At 36.6% G+C, this 19,094-nt stretch overlaps 1 protein-coding gene across 1 annotated transcript in view; it reads left to right on the plus strand.

Annotated features, from left to right (window-relative positions):
• The window catches only part of cnbd1 (cyclic nucleotide binding domain containing 1), a 35,632-nt gene extending 24,720 nt beyond the window's left edge, over positions 1 to 10,912 (plus strand). Inside the window, exons 7-12 of the mRNA XM_089125715.1 lie at positions 1,371 to 1,503; positions 8,810 to 8,916; positions 9,074 to 9,224; positions 9,392 to 9,459; positions 9,732 to 9,791; positions 9,859 to 10,912. Of these exons, the coding sequence (XP_088981841.1) occupies positions 1,371 to 1,503; positions 8,810 to 8,916; positions 9,074 to 9,224; positions 9,392 to 9,459; positions 9,732 to 9,791; positions 9,859 to 9,900 (561 nt within the window). The 3' untranslated portion in view covers positions 9,901 to 10,912. The remainder of the gene's footprint in view (positions 1 to 1,370; positions 1,504 to 8,809; positions 8,917 to 9,073; positions 9,225 to 9,391; positions 9,460 to 9,731; positions 9,792 to 9,858) is intronic.
• The last annotated feature ends 8,182 nt before the right edge of the window (positions 10,913 to 19,094 follow it).

Below are 19,094 nucleotides of genomic sequence, written 5' to 3' on the forward strand. Positions count from 1 at the left end.
TTTGTTTATCTAGTATCATGTAAGCAGAATTAGTATTAATAGATAATAATAATAATATTAATTATAATAATAATAGACAAAGAGAGAAAAATGTGTTATAATTGAAGGTAGATTATATCTGGTTTGGGCTTGTCGTATATGTATGTGTATGTGCATGTGTATATATATATTTTTCTTTTTATTTAAGTTTTCTGTTGTTTGTCATTTTATGTTGGTGAGGTCATCTTATTTGTGAATCTTGTTTATAGGAATGGGGTAGGAGCTTATAAGATTTTTTTCTTCATCCTACTCCTGTTCTTTTCTTTGTCATGGAATGTACTTTTTGTTGGTTTGATTTGTTAAATTGTTCTTGTGGTATTTCGTGTTGCATTACCATGAAAAGAGAGAATAGAAAATAAATGAAATGAAATGAAAATTAAGTGGACGGCGCTAAATACAGATGAAAAACAGGGTCTAAAATGTTTTAACTTGACCAATTTTGACCACTTCCAGTCAAAAACGCATTCGACCAACACTCATGTGGTCGAATGTGTTTGAAAGCCACAAAAGACACCCTACTCTTCGTCTACTCTAGGCTAGCCAGACGGGATTTAAACTTTGTCAGGCCCAGTTTGGTTTGAAGTCGAAAAACATCCCAAGCACACAATGTTCGCTCACCATTCTTGTTTCTAACACACACTCACAGCGTTCGGCGTGGTCCTGCGGCTGTCAGAGACGAAAAAAAACGCTTCTGCTCTCCGTATTTTTTCTCGTCATCTCCGGTCATGTTCATATGTGAATTGCGTGAGCTTACTTCGTGCATTAGATCAGAAGATCTGAAAAAGCCAATAGATTAACCTGCCCATAGACACTTCCCTCTGAGAAATCACAACATTGGTTTAAAGTGTACAAAAGAGACGTACTTAAAGGGATACTCCACTTTTTTTTGGAAATAGGCTCATTTTAACACCCCCCCCCCCCCCCCCCCAGAGTTAAACAGTTGAGTTTTACCGTTTTCGAATGCATTCAGACGATTTTCTGATATTTAGAAGAATATCAGTAACCAGACGGTTTCTGGTCTCATTGACTTCCTTAGTATAAAAAATATACTATGGAAGTCAATGAGACCAGAAACCGTCTGGTTACTGATATTCTTCAAAATATCAGAAAATCGGCTGAATGGATTCGAAAACGGTAAAACTCAACTGTTTAAGTCTGGGGGAGTTGTAAAATGAGCCTATTTCCAAAAAAAGTGTAGTATCCCTTAAAACACCAGGTGTAAATGGGACTGTGTGTCTCTCATCTACTTGTGATTCGAAGCGAACAACCAAAATCTTAATGCCATGTGTAAAGAGCTTTAATGAGACAATGTACTCTATTGTTATTTGTAGGACATCCTGGCACAGGACCATCATGTTAAAATGTCTTTGATCCAAAGTTGCCAGCTGTACCTTCACTGGCCAAAGCTCTCCATCAACCACCTGGTCGACAGCATTCAGCTAAAAACATTCCCGGCTAATCAAGGTAAGTGGGTGTCTTGATTGAATATGTTCTGACACAATGAATCACAGCAGCCTCTAACACGCTTTAGTTTAGTTTTGTTCTGTTGACTGATGCTTAGCACCTGGATGGCATAATGGTTTTCCTCACTTAGTACGACACTTAACACGTTTGCCCCTAAATAAATGTGTTTATGGATGGAGAGCACTCGAATATGATTAGAGGAAAAATACAAGCTGCTACCATTACCCCACACAGCTGACTTTAATTACCAGGACGGCTGCTTTTACACTTCATTTGGGAAATATTCGAAACCCAGATATTCATTTAGGTGCGTATGTTTATGTGTGTCAATGCAGGAGTGCTCAAATGTCTGATTTCACTCAACTTGAGCTGTGTGAGACATAAAAACATTTTGAATGCAGTCTCTCATATATATATATATATATATATATATACACACGAGAATGAATCTGAATTGAACACAAAATCTGGTAGGCTGTTCAATCTCAGTTCCTGTCCTGGAGCTGACATCAGGCATATGGTGTGTTGCATTGAGATATTGGGCGGAGATCAGCTATCATGGCTGAAATCTTTATTTAGTTGCTGTAATCTCCTCTTCTGTGGCTGCATCCCATTATCCATATCCTCCCTCCAATTATACGTCTTCATTTGGATCTTCCTTTTTAATGAAAGGCTTCAGCTTTTAAGTACAAAGTAAATCTGTTTTCTTTCAAGACACTTCTAAGTGAGATCATTCCAAGCTAGACCACAACTTTGTATGGGCTTTTGTGCACTTAAACACAAAAATCAGGGTTCATAGATTAGATCATACACTAGTATCTAATTCGTGTGTTTGTGTGTGACCCCTAAAATATCTAATACAATAATATTTATGTATTTAATATGATATGATTTTATTGAAAATTATTACATTTGAACAAATTACTTGCATAACTATTGTTTAGAGAACCAATGTGACTGCGCTGGGGTTTTGGTCCTTGCAGAATGAAACCTGGTTGTGTGTGCATGTATGAGCGCTCGCTGTTTATCGGGCCCGGCCGAGGGTTGGGCTATCATATCATGGCTGTTCTTTATCAGACGGAGAGAGAGAGACCTATGGAACGAGACGTGATTAGAGAGGAAAACAGGTGTGTGGGAGAGGAGATTGATTGGCTCTTATCTGAGTGTGCAGCCGACAGCTGATGGATGTGCGAGAGCCACGATTATTTCAGATGGCAGAGGGGTGGCTATTCTTGAACCAACTTCATCAGGAAATGCTGTATTTCATCCAACAGGCATCATCAACATTGTCGCTTGGCATAATAAAACTTTTTTTTGTGAATAAATACACTAGGCATGTCAATTGATTACAGATCAAACCGAATCAAGTGCATGTTGATTAAAATAAAATAGTGATCATAAGTAATGGCTCGTCAATATTTGCGAAATGAAGATAATTCATACGTTGTGGAAGATTAATGATTAATTCTACAGACATTTTTGGCCATTGCTTAATGCGTTGTTAGAGTTAAAAAAGTTTTTTTTTTTTTTTTTTTTTTTAAGCATGAGACTCTATTCCTAATCGGTTCCCGCTCTGATGGGTTGGAAATTTCTAATTTTTTTAAAACACGTTTTTTAAACATTATTATTATTATTATTATTATATTTTGTATTAGTTTTATTTAATAGTATTATTAATATAATTTTTTCATGTTACTTAACAAAATATTTTTAATATTTTTATTAGTAATTAACCATACTAAATTGTGTTAAATTGACAGCTCTAAAAAGTATTTGTCATCAAACTGTATGGAGTGAGGAAACTCTTTAAAACATTTTGCTGTCGTGTTTAGTTTATTTTACAGATCAAGGTATGCCCCTATAATGCTTTTTCGGAAATTAGTATCACCTTTTATATACTAAGTAATATAGCTTTTTGTGAATGTAAAAGTTCTGCAAAGTTTCAAAGGTCAAAGTGCATGATAAATGGAGTTATTGTCTCACAAAACAGATTCTAAACTGCATGCAACGAGTCGTTAGTTATTCCTGTCTTTCTTCCTGCTTGAACCTATGTAGGTTTGTTACAAATTTGCATAATGGCAACCTATGATCATCATTGGAAAGGAAAAGGTTTGAGAGACTGAATCTTTATCGAACCGTTTCAGACACTGCAAAAAGAGGTGATGCTGCAATGTACTTTATAATATGAAAAATATGAGGGTTTTTTTTTACCTTGGATGCACGTAAACCTATTGCAGGAGACCTCCAAAACAGAATTAGGATCTTTTAAAATCTTAATAGGGGAACTTTAAAGCTCAGCGGAGGCTCTGGAGTGTCTCATGTGTATTTGTGTGTGTGTTTGGACGTGATGGCGCGGTGTGTCGTCCTTCTCTTTTACACTTTCATTGCACACTGTTCAGCACCTTGGATAGCAGCACAACACGTGACCACGGCTAACAGGTGTGAGAATGACGATAGTTCACACGTGAACATGATGAACTCAGCGTCCCAGTTCGGGGATCATGCAGACCAGGAAACCCCTAATGGGCTTTCCCTTTGGATGACTCCTTGTGGACCAAACTTGACCACCTAACAATCCATGACCACCCTGCATTATCAAAGCCACTGTCCTCACTTGAACTTCTCCTCACTTGTCCTCACTTGAACTGTCCTCACTATGACTGTGATGTATAACCTAACAGCCTTGATCCAGAGGCCATTGCACTTCCCTGTTCAGCTGTCTGACTCTTAAGGTCGGCTAAACCACAAACAATCTCTTTTCCATTACAGCCTTCTTAGTGGTACCCGACTGCACTTATTTCTGTACTTGTTTAAGAAAAAAGCGTGAATCATTTGTTGTGATATTGGGTGCCAGTGTATGTATTTGTTTTTGTGTAGAGAGATTGTTAAAAGTGATCCAGAGAGTGGAATAGTTACTGGGCAGTGTGGACAGATGCTTATTGATGCATCTCCACACTATCTATAGTTGCGTCATCTGATTTTTGCCCTCTGTAAGAATGGTCTCATGTCTATTTCTCCCTTCCCCATTTTTTTTAATTCTGCACTTAAACAAACATGTCATTGAATATGAGAAGTGAAATCAGTCTTGCTACTCAAAACATCTCAGTTTGCCTCTCTAGAGACATGAGCTGTGAACTGTAATATCTTCTGTTCTACAGCAGGATAATGTCAAACTATGGCTATGAATCCAGTCAGGTCCAAGTTTTTCTAGCCATCTTTGCATCATGTTCCATGGCTGGACTTGCAGTCCAAATATCCAGTCCAGCATGACTGTTTTTGATTATCTGAGCAGAAGTTTACTGATATTTTGCTGTTTGGCCCACCCAGTCAGAGAATATTCAATGATGACGTCAATGTTCATGCTAACATTTAACCATCCAATTAACCATTGCTTTTCTGTAGATCAGTTAACAGTTTTATCACTTCCAATTCCAAGTTTTATGCCATAAGAACGCTACCATTCAAAGGTTTGGGGTCAATCTATTTATTTATTTATTTATTTTTTTACATTTTTTAAAAAAATAATCGCTTATTCTCACCAAGGCTGCATTTATTTGATCAAGTAAAAACAGTAATATTGTGAAATTATTACAATTTAAAATAACTGTGTTATATGAGAATACATTTTAAAATGTAATTTATTCCTGTGTTCATTCCTAAGCTGAATTTTCAGCATCATTACTCCAGTCTTCAGTGTCACATGATCCTTTAGAAATCATTACAATGCTGATTTGCTGATCAAGAAACATTTTTAATTATTATGCATATTGTTGTTTGGATTATTTGATGAACAGGCAATTCAAAAGAACAGCATATTTATTTGAAATGTATATTTTTGTCACCTTTGATCAATGTTATGCATCCTTGCTGAATAAAATTATTAGTTTCTTAAAAAACATCTTAATGACTTTTGAATGGTTTGTGCATATATATATATTAGGGCTGTGCAAAAGTTAATTGCGATTAATCGCATCCAAAATAAAAGTCTGTGTTTACATAGTATATTTGTGTGTGCTGTATATAATTATTTTGTATATATAAATACACACACACGCATGTATATGTTTAAGAAAATGTGTTATTCCTATATAAAATATTTATATTTATATAATATAGATTATGTATTTATATATATATACAGAATTTAAGTGCAAATAATTCTTAAATATATACATGCATGCATAGGTATTTATATATACAAAATAATTATATACAGCACACTCAAATATATTATGTAAAACAGACTTTTATTTTGGATGTGATTAATCGCAATTAACTTTTGCACAGCCCTAATATATATATATATATATATATATATAGTTAAAACATAAAAAGTCTTACCGATCTAAAACTTTTGACCGGTAGTATAGACTTTTTATGTGCATATATATATATATATATATATATATACATATATATATATATGGATTTTCTGTTTTTTTGTTGTTGTTTTTTTTAAGTAATCCATAGTAGCCTATTGTTTTGTTGATACATGGTAAGCTGTCCACGTTTTCTAAGGGCATATGGGCCATAATTATCCTTTTCCACTCCTGTCAATGATGGTGAATTGAGAACTTTTACCACCATGAATATTTCTTACTGGTCACGAAACTGTATTTTGCATAATTTTTTATTAAAATTCCAAAATATTTTGGGATTTTAAAGTGATACTGCCGACATAGGGAAAGGAAGAGTATAGTTACGTTACAAAGCAACAGTTTTCTGCGGTTCCACGGGACTAATTGTGTTGTGCAGTACAGAAATGCAGAACTCTGGATGTTAATGCCCTGTGGGAGGAGGCGTGACTGCAGTGTGTTCATCTAAGAAGACAAACGGCGTGTACCAGAGCCTGCTGTGATTTCCCAAGTGATCCAGACATTTGCTTTTTAATGGCTTGCGAAGACATGCGGAGTGGGCGAATAATATACCAACGGCAGTTTTGCTATGAAAAGAGGGAGAGTGTGAAGGATGAGATTAAAAACTTTGCGTTGAATCACGACTTCCTCCTGCCTCGAACACTTCTGAAGTGGAGGCCTGGGTTCTGTCAGCGGCCAGACAAATGGACTCTGCTTGTCCCGCTCCCTGCTTCCACTGAGATGGGATTTACCTGTCAAGGCTGATATACAGTGTTTCCCTCCTGATGTTAAAGGCTCACTGTAAATCAATTTAATCCTCACCTCCACAAACCAACCTCAGGTTTGTCACAATAAGAAATAATCCACCGCTTTTGGGGATGCTGCCAAAACATAGATTACTATGTCGTAAACAGTCTGTATCTTTTTTTTTTGTTATTCTTTCCTGCCTGTGTCTCTTCTGGTTTACATTGAGATGCATTTATTACGGTGGGGAATACCTTTGCTTTTCCATGGCACCTGATGCAATGAGCGACAAACAATTAAGGGTGCATTCACACTGGCATTTTCCTTCATCTTGCGTCATCACAAACGTGCACGGTCGTAATAAAAAAACAGGACGCGAGTCAATATATTGTATTTTTTATTAATCTGGTGCTATTATGCACAGCAGAGTTAATGACATTTTGCTGTATGTGCGTTGCATGAAGCAATCCAATAATGAAGAAAAATATATTAAAATTTGATGATATTTTCATCCATTTATTGCTATGGAAATGAAAGTCAAGTTGAGCGCATTGTTTTGTGGGGTTCATCAGTGCACTCTGGTTGCATAATGCACATTTTGGCAAATAGTATTCAGGTGCTCCGTATATACCAAAGTGTGCGACTGTGTGCCACATGCATTCTGGATATTGTTAAGAAACACAGAAAGCTTGGAACTATATTATTCAGAGTCAGACCATACTTTTACTTTTTATAATCTTCTTGACTGTTTAAACATTTAAAATATATTCATTTTTATTCAGCAAGAATGCATTAAAGGGTTAGTTCACCCCAAAATGAAAATTAAGTCATTAATTACTCACCCCCATGCTGCACCAACCCCGTAAGACCTTCGTTCATCTTCGGAACACAAATAAAGATATTTTTGATTGAATCTGAGAGCTAGATCAGTCCTACATAGGATGCCTAAGGGACTGGCTCTTGACGGCCCATAAAGTCATTAAAGAAAAGGTTTAAATATTCCATGTGCCTACAGCGGCTCAATTATAAGTTTATCAAGCGACGAGAATACTTTTTGTGCGAAAAAAACATAAATAACGACTTAATTCGACTATTATATTACTTCCTTATGGGCGCATGCGCGAGAACTGAGACGAGGATGTTCTTCTCCTTCGACTACTTTTTGTTACCGGCTGCTCACCGCTTAGGAGTATTACTGCCACCTACCGTATAAGATGATGATCCATATATAAGGCGCTCCGGATTATAAGGAACACTGTCATTTTTTTTTAGAAGATTAAAGGCTTTTAAGTGCACCTTATAGTGCGGAAAATACGCTAATTGAAAAGCGTATGTACAGCGCGCATCTTCCTCTGTTTGTAAACAGAAAGTTTTGCGCTTCCAGCTATATCAGCACATCATCTTATACGGTAGGGGGCGCTAATACTCCTAAGCGGTGAGCAGCCGGTAACAAAAAGTAGTCGAAGGAGAAGAACGTCCTCGTCTCAGTTCTCGCGCATGCGCCCACAAGGAAGTAATAGAATAGTCGAATTAAGTCGTTATTTATGTTTTTTCGCACAAAAAGTATTCTCGCCGCTTGATAAACATATAATTGAGCCGCTGTAGGCACATGGAATATTTAAACCTTTTCTTTAATGACTTTATGGGCCGTCAAGAGCCAGTCCCTTAGGCATCCTATGTAGGACTGATCTAGCTCTCAGATTCAATCAAAATTATCTTTATTTGTGTTCCGAAGATGAACGAAGGTATTACGGGGTTGGTACAGCATGGGGGTGAGTAATTAATGACTTAATTTTCATTTTGGGGTGAACTAACCCTTTAAAGTCATCAAAAGTGATGGTAAAACATTTATAATGTTAGAAAAGATTTCTGTTTCTCATAAATGCTGTCTATTCGCCAAATAATCCTGAAAAAAAATGTTTACCACAAAAATATTAAGAAGCACTGTTTTCAACAGCACTGGATGATTGCCATCACAGAAATAATTTACATTTTAAAATATTTAAAAAAAATGAAGTTTCTAATATTTCATAATATTACTGTTTTTGCATTTTTTTTGCAAGCAAATGCAGCCTTGAAAACATTTCATTTTTTAAAAAAAATAAAAAAAACAATGACCTCACACTTGTTTTGAAATAGTTTATTGATTACAAGTTTAGTTGTTTCCTGCTTAAGCAAATTCTCATTATTCTTATCTGTATTTACAGTGCTGGTGAAGGAGGGAAAGATCTGTCCATTTGTGGCCTTTATTGGACGTGGAGAATGTAACATCCTTCAGGACGTGGGGTCGTTGAAAAAAACAGTTGACAAAAAGGTTTCAGAACGAGCTTGATGCTTCCATATGCACAGCATATTTCATACTTAAGTAAAATAAGTAAAATGCATGAACTTGATGTTTCTTTTCAGTCACAAATGATAGTGTTTAATGCATTTTTGTTCAGTGAAAAAGAGCAAAACTCTGTGATTTGCAGGGCTGCAGGATCAGATTCGTGCTGATTGGTAAACTAGGTCCAAAGCAGTCATTTGGAGAGGTCAGCATCCTATTGAACCAGCCCTCCCCTTGTACTGTTATCACTGCCACTGAAGTTCATGGTGGAATCATTCAACCGGAGTGTCTTAAAGGTCAGTCGCGACACTTTACTGCTGTCTACCTGCACAGAGTAGGATAACCATGACATTACACCTCAGAGATAATAGCTTTAAACCGGCGTGCTCGCAGTAACACACATTAAGGCATGTGTTTTGTATTCAGTTGGTAATCTGAATGAGGTTTATTTACCCCTGCACAGGTCTGGACTCAGTGACCACCTCTCTTATACTGCAGACTGCGCAACCAATGTGTGGAAAGCTCAGTGAGGTAAGAATTTATTTGAAAAGCCTTTATGAATTGTGAATTTATATTGAATTGGCCACATCCCCAAGGATCTTGAGGATGAATTTAAATTAGAATGGTCACACAACAAAGTAGTTTCATTTGTATCATTTCCTAAAAAGTAGAGCGTTCTGGAAACTGAAATGTTCTTCCTTGCATAGACCATAAAATGCAAGTTGCAGACATTCTGTAAGGTTGTTTTACCTTGAGGGCTGTTTGCTGCTTTTTGTTTCCCATGTATGTTTTTCTTTGTGTAGGAGGAAGTCATGAAGGAGTTCCTGACACAGGAGAGGATGAAGAAATGGGAACATGAGAAGGTTGTTCACTTATTCATTTTTCTTTTTGACCCTGTAACCCAAAAATGCTATGTGTGTCCTCCTTTAGGGTGTGTTGTTCATGGAGAATGCCCAGCGGAGTGAATTATAGTGCCTAACCCTTCTGGAACACTCCAAATTCTCCAAACAACGCTCCAAAAAAAAAAAACTGAAATCAAGCAGTGAGTTCATGAGATGTATAAGCTGTACTTACTCCCAGACACCCGTTCAACTTTGACTTTGTTCTCAGAGACTCCAGACTTTGCCGTCTCTGTGTTCGCGTGCCAATTTGCCAAGCGAGAGAGACCCACACGCTCTGATATTTCACAGCATGGTCTGGTCCTCTCTGGTAAACACAAAATGCATTTGAAACGCTTTGAATTTTGATGTTGTAAACCATGACTCAAGTGACTATAGTTATTGCTGTATCGCTTTTACCTTGGTATGCATTTCCACACAGCGAAAATGAGAAGCACTGCTTTACAATATTTATTCATGAGAACGACAGAAAAACATGGAGATGGTCCCAGACAAGTTATTAAGGGGTATAATGTGAAGCAGAGTTTCTGCATTAATTCTTTTTTAATAAAAACGATCTATTATGTATGTTAGTTTGCCTCTCTTAAAATTTTTAACTGAATTATTAAGTTATATTAATATGAAGCTATTTTTACAAAGTATTTTTTGTTTGCATCCAATTTAAAAATAGAAAGTAATCAAAAGAGATTAAGTACCTTAGCCTGGTAATACCAAACTCTGCTACTTCGCTTTGCTTTGTAGACAGAGTCTGGCATGGCATAATTGAAAAGTGTTATCTTTCTCACGGGGGGGGCACTTGTCTGAAGTATAAAATCATTGGTTACCCGTAAGCCAATCACATAACGTCTGGTTATGATGTGATATTTGCCAGCTCAGCTGCAACGAACTTCCACTGTAAACACACGTATGATGCGAAAACGAAACCATCGAGCGAAGTACTGGAGTGAACATGGCTGACTGAGTTTTGCTGCCTCCTTAACCTGATCCTCCATGAGTGCAACCAAGGTGGACACAATCACAACTATCGCCTTGCCGCCATTTTGCCTCCCCAGTTTCTCGCTGCGATCGGTAATAGTTGATAAATTAAACTATTCTTGTTCGCGCTTCAGTTTGCAAATGCCGAGAATATTTTCCACAACAGAGCGAATTACATCCCGTGTCTCCATATCCACGGTCGTTTTCGATTTCCCCAATCTTAAAGGGATAGTTCACCCAAAAATGAAAATTCTGTCAGTAATTACTCACCCTCATGTTGTTCCAACCCCGTAAGACCTTTGTTCATCTTCGGAACATGAATTAAGATATTTTTGATGAAATCTATCTGAGAGAAATCTATTTTTGATGAAATCAATTGTTGCTTGATAAAGTTAAGATTGAGCCACTGTAGTCACTTGGACTATTTTAACGACGGGACTCATTTTTTTTACCCGGAACTTCATTTAGACCCTGGTTCCTGCGGTGTAAACACACCAAGTACCACCCCAAAGTTCCTAGTTCCTGGGGAAAGTTCCTGCGGTGGAAACGCGGCTCTTGTCAGGCTAGAAGTACCTGTCAGTTATAAAGGATTTTATTCACTGGATTATCCCATAATAGGGCCTTCAACATGGTTATTTATTATAGAAACCTTCTTTTTATTATTAATTTCCTGTGGAAATGTCCTATATCATTAATCGTGACACTCAAATATTCCTCTCTGGCAAGCAGGTTTCCTTGATTCCACGGCCTAGTGGAGATCATCTGTATGTGTGTGTGTGTGGTCCATGGAGCTCCCAGCGCTTATAAACACAAGAGACTGGTGCTTTGTGCGTGTGTGTAAACATTTCCCAACGAAGTGCTCTGATCCTCAGAAGCGCTCACTAGAAATGTTTTTCAGATGGACCTATATCGTTCACAGTATATAACTGTGCCATCTGGAGCTCCTGTTCAAGTGTAGCTTTAAAGTTACAGTTATGTGCTTGATAGATAGATAGATAGATAGATAGATAGATAGATAGATAGATAGATAGATAGATAGATAGATAGATAGATTGATAGATAGATAGATAGATAGATAGATAGATAGATAGATAGATAGATAGATAGATAGATAGATAGATAGATAGATAGATAGATAGATAGATAGATAGATAGAATGTATCAAACTTCATTATCTTCATCAAAAATGATGAACTGGATAAAAAATTTTTATATATTTTTTATTATATGTATCATTTAATTTTACGTGATTTGTGATATTTTGTCATTTTATTAGTTTGTAACATTTATTTTCTACGTTTTTTAAGCATTTAAAGTTTTGAAATTTTTTAAAAATTTAAAATTTAAATTTAAAAATTTAAATTTTTTGTATTTGTAGTAGGTTTTTTTTGCATCAGTTTCAGTATTTGCCTTGGTGCAAGTACTTGGTATCAGAGAAAAAAACAAAGTAAGTGGTGTTGTAGTGCAATGGGTTGTGGGCAATATTAGATGTTTAAATTTTACTTTTTTAAATTTAAATTTGAATTTAATGGACTGGTGCTGAGTGGTAAGGCACTTTGTATTTCATTGCTGTGGTATTCTGTACTAATATGCATATGACAATAAACTTGAACTTGAACTATTAGACAAATAAGGATGCCTACTACAAAATACCACCACAATATCTAATATGTCATCTAGGCATATTTCTATGATGCACACACTATTCCTGATCTCATGTTTTTGTTCAGATGGAAAGCGATTTAGGATGCAGTTGTTCTTTGTATCTTCCATATAGTACTGAACGTACTTCTTGACTGACTTTGAATGAGATCCAGCCTTTCTAAACTCCCTGGAGTCATGTAACCTCACCCCACTCTTCTCCCCGTGCGCATTCACACCTGTTTCTCATTCTCTCATCATTACACTCAACGAACAGCATATACTAGGCCAACAGAAACACACCCTTTATTAAAACACACATACACATGTTTCTGACTGTTTTTGCGATGTGATTTGGAGCTTGTATCATCTGTTCCCAGTGTAGTTTGCCTTCCATCAAGGGTACCAGGCAGGAAAAATAGGTTAATGTGAATAGTCGCTGGTCTTCAGCAGCCAGTGATTATTCAGTTTAATGGTTAATCTGACAGATAAGCTATTAAAGGAGTAGTTCACTTTAAAAAAAAAAAGAACTTTTGAAAGAAATTAAGGTTTTTGTTGAAAACATTCCAGGATTTTTTCCATATAATGCACTTCATTGGGGTCCAAACGGTTCCAAATGAGAGTTTCAGTGCAGTTTCAAAGGGCTTTAAACGACACCAGACGAGCGAAACGATCGGTCATTTCAAAAATAAATAAAAAAGTTTGTTTTATAAGCACAAATGCTCGCCTTGCTCTGTTCTGTGACGCGCGTTCGTGACTCTCCTGTTCGAACTCGTTCATCAAAATGAACGAATCTTTTTTTCGAGTCATTGGGTTCATTCAACGAACGAAATGACTTGAAAAAAAGATTCGTTAATTTTGATGAACGAGTTTGAACAGGAGAGTCACGAACATGCAGTTTCCCATTAGTTTTCTTTCTTTCTTTATTTATTTTTTAGATTAATTATTTTTTACAGTTTTACAGATAAAAAAAACAAGTCAGGAAAAGAAAGCATGCGTCATTAAGTAGTTAAATTAGTGTGTAAGCATATGTGCGGCAAAATACTTTTTAAGTGGGATACATGTCTTCAGTAATATAAAAAATTGGAATGTCTATTAATTAATTTAATTATACATATTACAAATATGACTGGATTACAAATAGTCACATGATCCTTCAGAAATCATTCTGATAAGAAAGATTTATTATTATTATCAATATTGAAAACAGTTGTACCGCTTAAATTTTTTTTTGAAAAATTTGATACTTTTTATAAGGATTTTTTGATGAATAGAAAGTTTTTAATGAATAAAATTAATAGATTTTCAAAATGGGCATTGTTCAATGAGCTATTGCTTAAGCAAGACACTTAACCTCAGTTAATTCTAGGTTGACTTTCACTGCAATAAGTGTACTGTCTGTGAGTGACTTTGATGGTTTCTCATTATATACTTTATTGGATTATGTTCACAGAGTACCTCTGGAGTCTCTGTTTAGAAATACGAGTATGAAACACAGTTCTGAATGAACTCAAACATGCCTGTGAGCTTTGAGATGTAGGAAAACAATAGACATAAATTAATGAACAGTGAACATAAATCATGCAAACTCCTCAGGGCGAATTGAGTGTGTTTTTACTGTCTGTTTAAGATGTGCATGTTTTTGTTTAACCTTTTTTGGCCATGTAGCATAAAGCAAACAATACTATTATAGCCAGATAATGTACAAAATATGTATAAACACCAGCGGCTTGTAAACAGTCGGTCTCTGGACGGACTCATTTGTCTTCAAGCAGACACAGTAAATCTCTGCAATCTGTGTCATGTATTTAGGGGTGTCAGACGAGAGGTTTTTAAAATGACTTATGGGCTTGATACTAAACACATGGCACTGTACAAATTATGCTGATGGAAAATAGAAACAATCCTGTTGTTGGAGTTGATTCATACTTTATTGCTGAAATAACAAAGGAAAGGAGGATGATGGGGAAAAAGAATAGCACAATAAAATGATCAGAAAAGACAACTGTAAAGACATCTCCTGCCCAAAACACACCTCAGAGCCAGTGTGACCTTAGTTGTGACTGACCAGGGGCCGTAGCTGGGGTATCCGGGGCCCCGGTGCAGGTTGTTGTTGTTGACCATCTGATCCATATTGCAAATTTTGCTCATTGAAATATACACGTTCACAATGTACCGGATTGATATGAGTGCTTTGAAAGATACTAGAGTTTTGTTTGAGCACTTGGTAGCATGTCAACTCGATATCCACAAGTAGAAATGTTAAATAGTTTTTTAGTGTTTCATGTAGTTTTTCATTCTATTATTTGCTAGTTTGGTGCTATATTGATTTCTTAACTAGCTTGTAGACTTGCTTGACCTGCAATTTTTACCACCACCACCATACCAGCATAAGTCAACTTTGACCAATATGGAAATTCATTTGGTTTTTTATTATGCATCTGGTTACATTACACCGGACACGAGCGACACGATGCGACAAAAGACAGAGATGCGGCAGAATGCGACACGACAAATCCCAGGCAGTAAACTGATACCCCGCTCTATTTCTGTTGAAATCCAAGAGCTTGCACTACTTTTCACCCGAAGGTCGCGGCACGACAATGGTCGCATAGACATGGTGTTAAGTGGCCTTTTTCTTCTATTTACCAAATTGATTGGTACTGGTCATTTTTGGCCACTGAGCCTTTGCCATTGGCCTTTTTTGAGCTGATTAGACATTGTTCTGCTTGAAACTCATTCATTTCTTCTGACTAGGGTTGACAAGCCTCATTGCGCAAACTGTATGTCCTATCAAAGGGTTTTTAAATATACAACCTTTGTGAAAGTACAATACATGATCTGTAGTATTATGACGGCATCAGAATTGATATATTCTCTCTCTCTGTCTTTGTCTCTCCCTCAGAGCAAGATACTTTCCGATGCTTTGTTTTATAATGGTGTACACCCAGGAAGAGGCAAATGGACTTTTAACAGAGGACCAAGAGGAGAAACTTGGAAATACAAGAAGTCCATATGAAGTTCAGCAGATAAACATACACAAATATGGTTTATTGGTTAATTTGGTACATATAGAAGCTTAAATTCTTGCCCTGACATGAATCCAGCGTTGTCCTTAGAGCATTTGTGCTTTTTTGTAAAGTTTATGACAGCATGAAAACTGTCATTCTCTCCGCTCTCATACTTTCCGTCATCGCTGCATATAATACTACTTTTATGGATGCCTAGTCATATCTGATGCCTTCATGAAGAAAACTAGGCTTCTGAGCACATTCAGAGGCCTGTCCAAATTGTTATCTTCTGTTTTTGCTGGAAGTGGTTTTCTGGATCCCACAGCTGACACCCGCTCCACAGACACAGATACTGAGAAACAGATCTCAAGGAGTTTATTCCCTCCACCACAGCATTGTAATCCTTCACCTTCTTCTTTTTCAAAAGCATTTCGATTTTTGACAGTATGCAGGGTTTGTCTGCGTACAGCTGCCTAGTGGGATTGAAAGTACGGACACACGAGGATGCAATTAAACTCACTTGAATCGACAAAATGGGATGATCCCCAGGTGCGTTTACTTAGCCTAGTCAAGGGTGATTCAAACCTGTGGGTGGCTGCAAAGATCTAGCCACCTCACTGACTTCTGCTGACGTCTCTACTTTTCATACGAAGCATTGTCCTCCTACTGTCACAGCTTCTCAAGTCAGTGAAAAAAGGGCAAATAAGGCCTTCAGACGATTGCCGTTTACCCCAAGCATGTGTGAATGCATTTCAGCCCTGAAGTGAATATTTGGAGACAAGCTCTGAAATCATAATGTAAGCAAGTGAAAAAGTATTGCAAACATCAACATATTTAGTAACGACTACAAAATGATCTTAAATTATTGCGTCGTGTCAACTAGACTGCCATGTCTTGGATGCATGCTATAAACTTTATTTAGCAATTTAGTTCTTAAGCTGAATACTGCCTTGTGTCAACTCATGTCTGACGGGCCTTAAATTAATAAATCTGTATGGAAACTCCAAGCCTAGATTACTTTAAGTTTGTTTGGGTTCAGGGAACTTTAACTGCCCCCATTGGGGATGGCTAATCTCAGTTTCCTGAAGGAAAACAGCCATTCTAATTCTTTTTATAACTATAAACTCTTATTTAGTCTACGTCTGTCCTTAGATGATTGTCTCCAACCTTAGATGACTGAGCTTGCAGGGTTTTCTGAGCTTGCAGGACTGAATGTAAACTAATGTTTGTGGTTGATTGATTGGTTTTGATCATTCTGACGGCTTAATTATATTAAGTAAATCCAGACAAAACATACACTAAACAGGTCATATTAAACGTCTCAACCGGATGCTAGATGTTTTGGGATTTTATTGTTTTAAGTTTGTTTTCTAAGTCTTCTGTCATGGTTTTGATTCGCTAATAAACTAATACTCTTGCAGGTGAACATATTTTGCCATTTATGGCAATTTGTTTGGGAAAAGGTCACGTGACAACCACAGAGAACAGATGTTAGAGACGATGCGAGGAATGTTTGCAGATGTGCTTCAATGACCTCTGAACTATCCCTTGTACCTCCTACCAAGGTATTTGCACAGTACTCCAAGATACTTCCAAGAATATTTTGATATTAATTTTGTCCTTTTTATAAGTGCATTGTATAAATCTAAAACAAAATCAAGGTATTACCATGCTACCATGTTCAAAACTATGGTTTTTGGTAGGGATGCATTGCACGATATATCGGCCACATTATCGGTATCGGCCGATATATGATAAATTTTAATGTTATCATTATCAACCCAACAAGAACATTTAGCCGATATCTAAAAGCCGATAAATAATGTATTATATCCTTCAGCTGAGACACTTTAGATGCACACTGTTCAACATGATGCTTTTAAATTGCTTCAAATCCTATTGAAATCACTTTAAAAAAGGAAAATCCAGTTAAAGTGCAAAATGTGCAGCGCAACATTAAAATAAGAACATCATAATTGTGTTTGTATCTTGGCTTTTAATGAGGAGACTTTTATAATCAGGCTCTCAAAAATTGTCTAATAATGTGGATTTAGATTTATCGGCCAATACATCGGTTATCGGCTTTCAAATATAAAGATTATCGGTTATCGGTATCGGCCAAAATTGTCATATTGGTAGATCCCTAGTTTTTGATACTCTTAGGGACAGTCAAAGAATAGAAATTTTTTTTTTGGCACATTTTTAATAGTAGTAATGTGATTTTTGAACATCCTTGGGATACCATGTAAATACTTAGTGTACATGTGTTTCAGTAGCATAATACTGTATGGCCATTATAGTATTATTGTTACAGTATTTTTTTTTGTAAGAAATGGTACTGTCCACTGTAAAAAAATATTTTCAAGATTTGTTATCACAACATATTTTCTTTTGTCAAATCAACTTTATAATAATTTATTTTCTGATGATTAAATCATTCTCCTTCATGGTATTAACTCACTTTTTCCAGTTCAATGAACTTAAAATTTTAAGACAACCAGGTTACTTACTTTTTTAAGTTAAACCAACAATATTTTTTTACATTGTGGTAAATGTCCAAAAACCAGGGTATTACCATAGTATCATGTCCAAAACTATGGGTACATAATACTCAATTTGAACGTCAAGGAATGCTATAGTAAATCTCTAAACGCATAGTATTGTTATAATATATATTCAAAAAGCCTTGGTAGTACCATAAATCTCCAAAACTAAAGGTATGAATCCAAAAACCTCATCAAAAATTGTGTTTCCAAAGTATATATCAAAGTATTCAAGACATGATATTACCATAGTGAATCTCCAAAGACGTAGTTTAAATTCAAAAAGTCATGGTACTGTAAATCTCCAAAGACATACAATTTCTAAATTACAGTATGTATCCAAAAAGCTGTGGCAGCACCGAGGTACTTTGTCCTCTTTGTGTCTGTGAACTGAACAGTTGCGAATGCTAAACATCAGTTGCATGAATTCTCCTCATAGCAACTGAAATGTGCCGTAGGTGTTTTACAATGTTCAGCTTCATTTACCGCAGGTCTCATGACCTCATAACTAATGTTTGCCAAACAACAGGAAGCCGATATTTCGCAGACACAAACACACATGAACGCACCCGGTGACATCCACCATTGTTTTCCCTCTGCCTGACATGAACGGAAATAGTAATGGATAAACAATGCAATTATCCTGGCGCTGTGCCCGTCTCCCTCCAGACCAAAACCTCTGTAGCCTGCAGAACATCCATCATGCTGCCTCCACCATCACTGCAAATACCTCGCATTCAAATACAGGAAAGACGCGGCGAATCCATCTCCCCGTCCTCCCCAGACCATTAGATGCTTATCATCTATGTCTAGAAGTCTCACGCCATTTGTTATATTTGAATACATGTCGTCAGCCATTGTTTCGCATCTCTTTTCTCTTGAAACGCAAAGATTAGTTCAGAGTTCAGATTAAAGACAATACAAGGCTTTCTTTAGTGTCCTTAAATTGGGAAAGTAATGATTGAACGTAAATTAATAATGTCGGGCACTTTTGTGGTTTTCACTCGTCTTGATTACTGTCCCCATCTGTTCTGGTCATATAAAGTTCAGATGCGCGTCATCGGGGAATGTTGAGACCTCCTGTAATTTTAGATTCG

This window comes from Pimephales promelas, chromosome 22 (assembly GCF_988280905.1).
Source record: "Pimephales promelas chromosome 22, fPimPro1.hap1.1, whole genome shotgun sequence".
NCBI classification, from domain to species: Eukaryota; Metazoa; Chordata; class Actinopteri; order Cypriniformes; family Leuciscidae; genus Pimephales; species Pimephales promelas.